Source organism: Lepidochelys kempii, chromosome 2 (genome assembly GCF_965140265.1).
Source record: "Lepidochelys kempii isolate rLepKem1 chromosome 2, rLepKem1.hap2, whole genome shotgun sequence".
Classification (NCBI taxonomy): Eukaryota; Metazoa; Chordata; order Testudines; family Cheloniidae; genus Lepidochelys; species Lepidochelys kempii.
In genome coordinates this window covers 37,709,492-37,721,139 of record NC_133257.1, presented here as the reverse complement: position 1 = coordinate 37,721,139, position 11,648 = coordinate 37,709,492, and the positions used below count along the sequence as shown (strand labels likewise).

General features: G+C 37.8%; 1 protein-coding gene across 1 annotated transcript in view; it reads right to left on the bottom strand.

Annotated features, from left to right (window-relative positions):
- Positions 1–3,186: 3,186 nt before the first annotated feature.
- Positions 3,187–11,648, bottom strand: part of UBR5 (ubiquitin protein ligase E3 component n-recognin 5) — a 140,917-nt gene continuing 132,455 nt past the window's right edge. The window contains exons 55-59 of the mRNA XM_073330413.1: positions 10,628–10,783; positions 10,040–10,153; positions 8,004–8,148; positions 7,240–7,325; positions 3,187–6,187 (exon numbers count right to left, since the gene is read on the bottom strand). Of these exons, the coding sequence (XP_073186514.1) occupies positions 5,975–6,187; positions 7,240–7,325; positions 8,004–8,148; positions 10,040–10,153; positions 10,628–10,783 (714 nt within the window). The 3' untranslated portion in view covers positions 3,187–5,974. The remainder of the gene's footprint in view (positions 6,188–7,239; positions 7,326–8,003; positions 8,149–10,039; positions 10,154–10,627; positions 10,784–11,648) is intronic.

Below are 11,648 nucleotides of genomic sequence, written 5' to 3'. Positions count from 1 at the left end.
AAAATTCATGGGCTGTGACCTGTCTATGACTTCTTATAAATACCCCTGACTAAATCTTGGGGTGCCGCTGCTGAGGGAGAGCCGGGGCCAGCGGCACCAGCTGTCAGAGGCTGCCGCAGGCTCCCCAGGGACCACTGCTCAGGTGGTCCCTGGTGCCAGCCGCACTGGCTGCTGCTTGGGCAGTCCTGAGGCAGCTGGACCCAGGGGACACCTGAGTAGCTGGCCCTGGAGCAGGCTACTTGGGCGGCCCTGGGGTCAGCCACACTGGCTGCTGCAGAAGTCATGGAGGTCTCAGAAAGCCACAGAATCCGTGACCTCCGTGACAAACATGGAGCCCTAATCATTACTACTGAACAAAATAAAATGTGTGGCTATGAATGGTTACCACATATGAAAATACTTTACAGTTCTACAGCACTTTCTATCAGCTCTCAAAGGGCTTTGTTATGGAATTAAATATCACAACATAGAATCGTAGGACTGGAAGTGACCTGGATAGGTCATCTAGTCCAGTCCCCAGCACACATGGCAGGACTAAGTATTATTCTAGACCATTCCTAATAGGTGTTTGCCTAACCTGCTCTTAAAAATCTCCAATGATGGAGATTCCACAACCTCTCTAGGCAATTTATTCCAGTGCTTAACCACCCTGACAGTTAAGAAGCGTTTCCTAATGTCCAACCTAAACCTCCCTTGCTGAAATTTAAGCCCATTGCTTCTTGTCCTATCCTCACAGGTTAAGAACAGTATTTTTTCTCCCTCCTCCTTGTAACAATCTTTTACGTACTTGAAAAGATATGTCCCCTCTCAGTCTTCTCTTTTCCAGATTAAACAAATGCAATTTTTTGTATCTTCTCCCATAGGTCATGTTTTCTAGACCTTTAATCATTTTTGTTGCTCTTCTCTGGACTTTCTCCAGTTTGTCCACATCCTTCCTAAATGTGGCACCAAGAACTGGACACAATACTCCAGTTAAGGCCTAATCAGCGCAGAGTAGAGCAACAGAATTACTTCTCATGTCTTGCTTCAACACTCCGGCTAATACATCCCAGAAGGATGTTTGTTTTTTTTTGCAACAGTGTTACACTATTCACTCATATTTAGCTTGTGGTCCACTATGACCCCCAGATCCCTTTCCACAGTACTCCTTCCTAGGCAGTCATTTCCCATTTCCTTTGCGAGGTAAGGAAGTATTCTCAATTCTACAGATAAGACCTGAGACAGATGTGTGTAGAATGTTACAAAGTCCGTCCATGGTGGAATTGTGAATAAAATCCAGGTTGCTCTTGGCTTCCTGTTCTATACTTTAGCCACACAAGCATCTTCCCTCCAAAATCAACCTTGAGGGATTTCCCCCAACCCCACACATAACAATTCTCAATTACTCCCTTGAAGTATTTCACAGAAAACCTTCCAAAATCAAAAGCTGAAAATCCATGGAAAGTAACTTTTCAGTTATCTAACATAGTGTTTCTCACCGACCAGTCTGTGGACTGGCACTGGTCCCTGAGATCTCCCTGACACAGTTTAGAAAGGCAGTAAGATGGTCCTGGTAACAAGAAGGTTGAGAAACACTGATCGAACGCATAAGGAATTCAGCACATCTGAGTCATTTGTTCAGTGACAAAATTTGCAAGACAGTTTCAACACAAAACAATAGGAAATTTAAACTAGGACAGGTAAGTTAACAACACTGTGGAAAATATGACGCACCCAATGAGACAGGGAGAATCAGTGTTAAAAGATATCTACTGTAGGGAATAGTTTATAATGTAACTGGCGGCAACAAAAAAGGCTGCCACAGTTTTGGGGTGCAGAGATATTTCACAAATCAGGAATGTAGTGTCTTCTCTACACAGCTTTGGTGCAGCTGCATCAGGAACATGATTCCCTTTCAATTATCCAGAGGTCTTGGAGGGCCCTCTAAAAACTTCATATGATCAGTTTAAGATAAACAAATTTCAGTTTTAACATTTGGATTTGGGACAAATGTCAGAAACTGAAATTTGGATAACTGGGGATTTGACTATATCACAACCAGTCCTGGGCAAACCACTAGTAGAAAGACAAACTGGAGGGAGTACAGAGAAAAGCAGCAACAATTTTAAGATGGCTGGAAGGACTGATGAATGAGTAAAAAATTAAAAGTTAAATATATTGAACGTGGTCAAGAGACAAAGGGAGGGAGAGATAAAAACCTAAAGAGTGTAAACACAGAATGGAAAGGAGCTATTAAGGATAGTGGAAGGTGTATAATTATGATATATACTACATATTGGTTATGACAGGATGACATTACAAAAGGAAATTTTAGGTAGAATAGCAGGGAAAGCTTCCTGACTCAGGGATATATTAGACTGTGGAATGATATTCCAGGGCTGGTTACAAAAGACCCCATCAATAGATACCTAAAAGATGTACCTACCATAGATAACAATACAGCAACTACAGGGAGAGGGACTGGATGACCTGCATCATTCCCGCCCCCGCCTGCCATTTGAATGATAGAATTAAAGATGAAGGGCATTTTAACATTTTCTGCCATGGCTCATCCTTGGATGGGTGAATTTTAAGTAAATCAGAACACCACATTAGTTTTGTATATAGTCCATGCTTTTACAATTAAAAAAACCCCACACTTATCTTTGGAAGGGAAGAGTAAAGTCCAGTTTCTCATGCGTTTGAAATAACTAAAATTCTGCAAGAAATACGTTTGCTTTTGCTTGCAAATTTTCTAGTCTATTACTCTTCTCTCCACTTTTAGATTTCATGAACAGAAATCTCACTTGCAATAGCAAAAAACAGTTGTCATTTCAAAGCCAAACTGGGAAATTATACCAGCTAAGTATGAGAAAAAAAACAGATAATTTTTTAAAATCTAGAATCCCAGAACAGGGTTGCAACATGGAATTTAACTTAGGTGAAGTGTATGATTATTTGAACAGTGACTACCATTAAAATCCAGAATTTGCCAGGTGATCATGATGTGGTATATCATTACAATAGGAACCAACTATTGATCTGTTGGCAAATGTTGACATTTTATTGGAGGCTGCTGTACTACTTAAGAGAATTATGAACACTTGAGGAATTAGGCCATAAAACTGAAATATTGCAAACTTTTCTCCTTTTTTTCCTTTTATTTATCTACCGCATCTTAAAAATAAACTAACAGAAGGGCTTAAGTCAAAGGGAAACAAGTGTATGATTTTAATAAACATTTTTCTTATTAAAAACCTTGATATTGCTTAAATATACCATACAGAGAAAAGCTATTTTATAAAGCAACATACACATTTCAAGTCAATGATGGCAACATAAATTATTCTGGTTTATCCCTCTGCTTATGTCATCAGAGCGCCTTGGTTGTGTATATATGGTGAACTACTGTATAAGACTAGTTACCTGTGTAGTTTCTGCCTAGCTATACAGTACAGGTTTTAAAAAAATGTTTATGCTATATACAGAAATATATATACATATAACATATATTTATATGTTATACATACACATACATTTTTATACATATACACACAATACATATATACACAATACTTTACACTTACATACGGCCTTCGATCAGAGGATCTTGGATGAGTTTTACACCATTAAGCCTCACAAAGCTTTTGAGAGGGAGGCAGCTTCTTTATTTTATGGACTGTGAATCTGAGGCCTGATCTACAGTTTTTGTACCAATATGAACTATTTCAGTTAGGGCTGTGATTTTTTTTTTTTACTGAAGTATTTATACTGGTACAACCCCTAGCGTGGAGAGTTATACTGGTATAAAGGTGCCTTATACCTGTATAGTGTATTCCCTTCCCATGCAGGAATAGCTATACTGGTATAAAGCACCTTTATACCAGTATATAACTGCACCCACATCAGGGAGGTTGTACTGCTTTAACTATACACCACTCTAGTAAAAGCAGTGCAGCATGTGTTTAAGTCTTTGAGCTGAGGGCTTGTCTAAAACTTGCTGAAAGTCACAGTGGCAGATACAGGAACGGAATCCAAAATACCAGGCTCCCAGTCCCCATTACCTAACCACTTGAAACCTTCCCCGCGCCTATGAGGGCTGTTCTTGGGAATGCTATTATTATTTCATTAATACATGTGGAAATATTTCTCCTGGTTTACTTGGTGCACCTGCAGTTTAACTAAGCAAGTCTAGAAGAGTTAGTCTTATAAAACAATCTTCAAAGTGGCACACATGGTGATCAGTTATGGTCCCAAGCCCTCCTCCATGCATGCAAGATTTAGAGGTGCTACAGAAGCAGGATGCTGCATTTTTAGGTAGGGTGGAAAAAGGAAGGAGCTTAGGTCACTTTTGGTCATCCACCTCCGCTTGGCACTCAAAGTGGTATTAACCAATTTTGGTGGAAAACCAGTTTAGCACCCTTCAGCAAGGAAAGGTCATTGCAGTATGGAGTCTCAGAGTGCAGGGAAAAGTAGGAGAACAATAAAGTCTCATCAAAACCCATCATCATCAGTCTACTCTATTAAGTCTTAGCAAGCATCACAATTTGATAGCAAGGGCAGCCAAAGGTGCTCCTTCCTTTACTAATGGCCTTCCAACATTTATAATGGAAATCATTAAAGCATTAAGAATTTAATGACAAAAGTACTAGGCTACTATATGTTCAAAGACTACCCTTGTAAAACCAATAATCGCTTTATTAAAAAAGAGTGGAAATACAGTAGGTCCCCCTACAACGAATCTGTAGATTTATTCCATCATAATCCATTTTGATTATTAGGGAGAAACTTTCCCTTAAATTCTGCATTTTTGTGAAGAGAAGAGATTGCCTGGCTTGCTCCATTCAGGATTCTCTGCTAACTGTAAAATGTGAGCTGAACTGCTTCCATTATTTATTTATTTATTGTTTATTATATAGTGCAGATGCAGATCAATTTTTCAGTTAAGAAATTGAGATTTTTAATGGACAACTGTGTCTGGTGTAGGCTGTTAAACTAAAATATTCAGAGTTACATAAATAAAAACTATTGTGTCTTCAATATGACTTGGTATTTTGTCTATAATTTCTTTATTAAAAAACTGTAACAAGATACTTAAAAAAGGCTAGATACAAAAGTAGTTAAGCTGCTCACGAACATTAAAATTTTCCAAAATGTATCTTCAATAATCATGATCTTATAAACATTTTACAGTTACCAGAAAGTGCCCAGGCTGAGTTTACACAGTTGAGATACCGCAGTTCAAGTGTCTGGTTATAACTGGAAGTGGAACAATCTCCTGACTGTCTGCTTACTGAAACAGGGATACAAAAATGTTGATTGTGAAATATGAAATAATGTGCATTGGCCTCATCATATGTACAAAAAACCTCACTAAAGGTACAGATTACATGCAAAATATTAGTGATGGGATCTAATGTGCCAGAGTTCAATGCAATCAGAACAGAAATTGCAATGAAAGTGGTTTCATAAGTAAAAGTGAATGATTCCAACTCTTGGATCTGAACTGTGAAGAACTTTTTACAAGTTCAATATACATGATACACAACTGCAGCCAACCACAAATTAAACACCATAAAAAAAGTTAAAATAAAACACAGAACATACTTAATTTTTTATTTTGAAATTCCCTACTCCCTCTATACAAGAACCTTTGCTGAAACACTTTTCACAAAGGCAGCAGTGAATTTTCTGAACATTTTACATATTTTCCCTCAGCAAAAAGATAAATCACAGTGTAAATTATATTGTTCTGCTGTCATCTTTGGCTGGGGTTAGGCCAAGAAGTTATTGACTAGCGAACTGTTACAGTCAAACATTGCTAGTTCTCCTTAGGCCTGTAGGTTACAAACTTAGTACAGGAATGTTTGCATTTAATCAATAAAGTACCACCAGGGGTATGACAGCATTAACTTTCATAAACTTTTATAGACAAATGGAAAAATCTACAAAACTTAGCTAGTAATATTACACAGCAATACACACTTTTTATACTCTACACAAAACCAAAATTCTTGGTCTTAATGGCGAGTAACAATTTCTGTTTCAGAATCTGTTTAGAGGAATAGAGTGGGACATAAAGGCGAGAAATGCAAGTGTTTGCTGTAGGAAGATGTTGGTCATCTGGTGGTCTTATTGTGATGGATGGCATGGGCTGGAATCCCTCCTCACTGGCAGGCAATGATGGGCTTGATGTCCAAAAGTAAACCTAAAAGAATAGAAAAAGTAGGCTGTAACTTTTGCTGGTCTAGAAATATTTAAACTGTCTCCATGATATAAACATTGGTATCACATACTGATCATTATTTTGACTTGAGTAAAATGGGAAAGTCAGAGGGCAGTCATGGTGCTTGAACATAAAACATTCCTTGTAGTGTAGAGACTCAGTGGTTACACTGTGTACTATTATGATAATGTTAAACTCCCAGTCATTTCCTCTCTTCTTTCAACTACAAATATATAATACCACATTTATCAAAGCAACTTATCAAAAGAAGCAACACTCTCCAAATGATATTAACCACATCTTGGTGCAGGAAGTTGGGATTTCCTGTCCTTTTGGGAAGAGGATAATGTCTAGTGTATCAGAAACTTTTATATATAATCGAATTAGCCACTTTATATCAATCAAATTACTATAAAATACAGCACTGATACCAAATGCATTAATAGCTAGCAATTGCAGTATCAAGAGTTTACTTGAAAAGTATTAGAAGTATGAAATATCCTCTTGCAGAGCAAAGTGAATACTGCATTGCACCCTGAGTTCTTTGCCTAAACCAATCCTCTCTAGATTTTCCTCTTTTTACACCAGTCCTTGTTTTCTTTTTTGCAGTTCATTCAAAAATGAGAAGGTTCACATCTCTGAGGTGATCAAAAGAGAACATTTTAAAAAAGTGGGTGAATACACTGCACAACAAGCAAACTTTTCCAATCCTCCATAAACGCAATTCAAACCTGATGCTCTGACCACCTGTTAGTGTGAAACCTCTAAAACATGGACTGCATATATGCTTCAGAGTTCTGAGATATGGACAAAGAAGGATACACCAACATTAATTTTCTTGTGAACAAAGCTAGGTTTCATATTCAGTCTCCAGAGCTGAAAGCCTACTGCACTAACTCCCTAGTACTTACTTTGCCACTCTACCAGTGTAGAAAACCTTTCCGTTAAAACAAACAAACAAAAAATACTAAAAAGCAATGCTGATTGTTGAAAAACAGTCTTAAGCAACCTTTTACAGGGGAAGGACAACTTACTAGATCTTGTCTTTCTGTCATACTCATCTTCTCAACTATGGACCAAAACCAACGCTTGAACTGCAAAAGCTTCTCAGCATTTTCTCCTGTTTGAAACAGAATAATTAAATTAAATGTATATGACAATGAAAATTTAGAGCACATGTTTTATATACACCAGCAAGTAAAATACTTAGGGTCTCTACCCCTTCCCACAAAACCGGCACACCAGGAAAAAGGACAATTCTATGTCAAACACACATTCAAAAGTGTTTACATTAAAGGACTAGACTGAAGAACACTGGTGTAAACAACTAATAAAATTAAGACACCATGTGATTTACTAACTAGTTGTATCTAAGTTCGTAACAGGTCAATGAAATATTGCTTTAAAAATATTACACTACATCAATCATAACTCTAAATATATGGTCAGGCCAGGATTTGGCAGGAAAAAATAGCACAACCCATAATTTGCTCTCCTTGCATTCTGATGGATTATTTATATAGTGATACCCTGGAAAGAGTTGTGTATTGTTCTCTTCCATTTTGAGTGAAGATGCTTAAAAGTGGCAAATAATAGGGTCCAGCACACTGAAAATCCTTTTAAAATATTATATTTAGAGCCATTCATTAAGGTCAATGAACAGAGCTGGTTTTAAGCTTAGAAAAAGTTGAAAAAAAATTATCTTTGCTATCCATCTCTATATAAAGGACAGACAGGTGAATACTGCTAAATTTCTAGCTGTACAGCTCATTTCCTAAACAGACTACATATTTCATACCTGACTCATCATTGAAAGAGGTAAAGCTGATCAGCATTTGGACGTTTACTTCACCACAGCCATTTACCAAAAGCCTGAAATCTTCTGCTGTCAAGTCTTCTAATGAATTCTTTGGAAGCACATCCAGCAGACCTTTCCTCATTGCCTGAAAGAAAGAGTCGCACGATTCACTTTACACTGATCACCTTTGCTATTGTTTAAGTGAATCTCTGAGAAGTTACATACAAGGAAGTTCACAGCTCACAAATATCAGTTGATTTTCCTCTTGGCCGTTCACCTCTTCCATGTTCAATCTCAAATGGTAAAAATGTTTTTTTGAATGGAAGCTATATGGGCCCATGGTCTAGAACTTGCAGTATTCAGGCCTAGACCAGCAACAAACATTGCTAGACTAAGGGAACCAGTGAATTATTTTTAAGGTTGGCACCTTGCAAACCACTGGTAGTACAAACAAGTGCCCTCTCTCTCACTGGAATTTGAACTTTTCAATATAGCCGTTTTTTCTATGTCCTACTCAGTTACAATATATCCACAATTCTTTTTATTACCTTGCTGCCCTCTACCTGAAATTCCCACTTCCATGAATTATGAGACTACTTTAAAAATCTGCCACTTTGAGAACCACTAAACTTAAAAACGAATGCTGTAGCTTTATCTCATTAGAAAGCCACTAAAATGAGAAGGGGTATGGACAGCTTCCACGTGAGAAGAGATTAAAAAGATGGGGACTGTTAATCTTAGTAAAGAGACAACTAAGGGGGGAATATGATAGAGGTCTATAATATCATGAATGGTGTGGACAAAGTCAATAGGGAAGTGTTATTTACCCTCTTCACGTAACACATGAATCAGAGGTCACTTCATGAAATTAATAGGCAGCCAATTTTGAAACAAACATATGGAAGTACTTCTTCACATAATGCAGTCAACCCATAGCACTCGTTGCCAGGAGATTTTGAAGGTCAAAAGTATAACTGGGTTCAAAAAGAATTAAATAATTTTACAGAGAACAGGTCCATCAACGACTGTTAGCCAATATAGTCAGGGGCACAACCCCATGCTCTGGGTGTCCCTAAACCTCTGACTGCTAGAAGCCAGGACTGGACAACAGGGGATGGATCACTCAATCCCTCTGAAGCATCTGGCACCAGACACCGTTGGATAAGAGGACACTGGGCTAGATGAACCCTTGGTCTGACTTATTATGGTCATTATTATGTTCTTGAAATGAATATTCAGGAGATACTAACTGATAAATCATGTCAGAACTGCAATTGGGGGCACGGGAAGGTGGGGAGGCAAATGACAATAAGGACAATATAATTTCAAAAGTCTAATATCCCATGGCCTACAATGGTTGGAAACAGTTTAGCAGTCCAGTAAATTGCCCTAAACACTGGTCTCTAAATCAGTGATCATAAAGCAAATATTTTTATATCTAATCTTTTATTTCAAAACAAGCTTCTAAAAACAAGACCAAGTTTTACTTTTAATATAATTTGAGACAGATTCTGGTCATTTTTCTTGTTAAAAAAATATCAACAATGGTAAGAACAAAAATTCTGCTGTCACTAGCCACACTGATCCTGCACAGAGCAGGTATAAGGAGGCCAGAAGCTCCAGTGACTTTATGCTGTCAGAGTTTGGCTTGTTATATCTCTGAGCTAAGAGGTTAAATAAATCTAGGCTGACAAAAATAGAGAAAAATGGAAGATTTTACAGAATCCATATGTCTTTGAAGATAAGCATTTCCCCAGTATACATGTTATGTAAATTCAAGATATTAATTTTTTAATCTATATGTAAATGCTGAAGTTTAACTAGTCATTGAGCTAACTTTAATTCTTCCTTTGAATTTATATCCTTCTTTCTATTCAAATGAGCTTTTAGGGTAATCGAGATCTCCACATGATTAAGTTAGCAACTGTGTAACAAGAAACAAAGATTAATACCCTTCAGAAGTTGGACAACTTGGAATGGAACGCGGCATATGCAGAAATAGACAGAATCATTCCAAAACACTACAAAGCACTTACATGTAGAGGTTGTTCTGCTACTACCAACATTCTGTGTTCTGCATATTTCCGGACATATTCATAAACATTCTGAGGGGTGACTGGTATATTTACACCATTGGAGATAAGTTCAACCTATGATGAAGCAGCAAAAGGGGAGAGGATTTAAAAACATACTTTAAAAGCAGAAAAAAGAAACAGTTAAAACAAGAGTATCATTTCTATTACTGTATGCAGTAAATATATTGTGGTGTTATACAGCTTTTTCACTCTTAAAACAAGTTTTCAATGGGTTATTGGTTCGGACTATTACCATTACCATGAACAGAAGTTTTACATTTAAAACCAGTCCTCGTGATGAGACCAATAATAGTGGTACTGCTGATTTCTCATTTAGATTATACTAAACAGCCCATAAATAGTAGGGGTGGGATATTCAAAAATACTTAAGTGATTTAGGAACACAAATCCCACAGACTTTCAATGGGTCTTGGGCTCCTGAACACTTAATCAGTTTAGAAAAATCTCACCTTAAATCTACAGTCTGGGGTTTGACAGGCTATGAACAAGTAACATTAAACTGTAAAGTCAAGTTCAGCTTGCACCTACCTGCCCTCCACCCTCCTCCTTGCACAGGTCTATTGCAAATGCTAAATCCATTGCTGCAAAAACAGCATCAGCATCCGTGCTCTGGGAGGCTAGGATAAGTTGCCGCAAGCTCTCATACATAACCGGATCAAAAAAAGCAAAGTCATGCCAGTTCACCTAAAATAAGGTAGATGTTTGATATGTAGCATTGTTTTTATAAATATATTCAACATAATTAGATCTAGAACTGATACACTATGTACACTAGCATAAGGCACCTAAATAGCCATGTAATGAGGCATTTACTCAAACTCTTGGAAAGAATGGCAATCAATCAATCAATCAATAAATAAATGTAATTTCCATTCTCATCCTGATTTTCTGAGGTGCAGGAACATAACACCAGATTGAAGTGCATTGGCAAAGCACAGAGAAGGTTGTAAAGCATTTGCCCACACTAAGAATGACTATAGATCTAGGCAACTGAACTCTTGGAATGTATCCTTTCCATAAATCAGCTTGGGTCAGAACAGACCTTGGTGGATTTTTCAAGAGGATTTGAAAATGGGGTCACATGTGTCATCACTCCTTTCCTCATCTCCACACTCCCTAAAACTCTGGAAAGAAAATTCACCTGCACGTTCACAGAAAGAAAGCTTCTTCCCAGCAGCTGTAAACTCCTATAGGTGGACGTTTTTTGTGCCCAGTAGTTGCCCTCCTACCCTCAACAAGCAGATCTTTTGAGCAGATCCTTTCCTTTTTTGCCCCATTTTGGGGGCCTTTGCTCCATCGATTATCTGTCTTTCCATCTAAGACAGTACTTTGTGGTGCCCCTAAACTCAACTACAGGGAATTTTGGTGCTTCTCATTTTTCCCATGTTGCCCACTCCTCTGCTGTCGTCATGAGGGAACCCTAGGAGTCTTTTACTCAGATGGTAGAGCAAGGAGATTGTCCTTCTGTTTTGGAAACGGATTGGAGTGTTCTTGTGCATCCATACCCGCTTGCTCCTTTGTCACCATTCCCCTGCCCCATTTGTTAAAA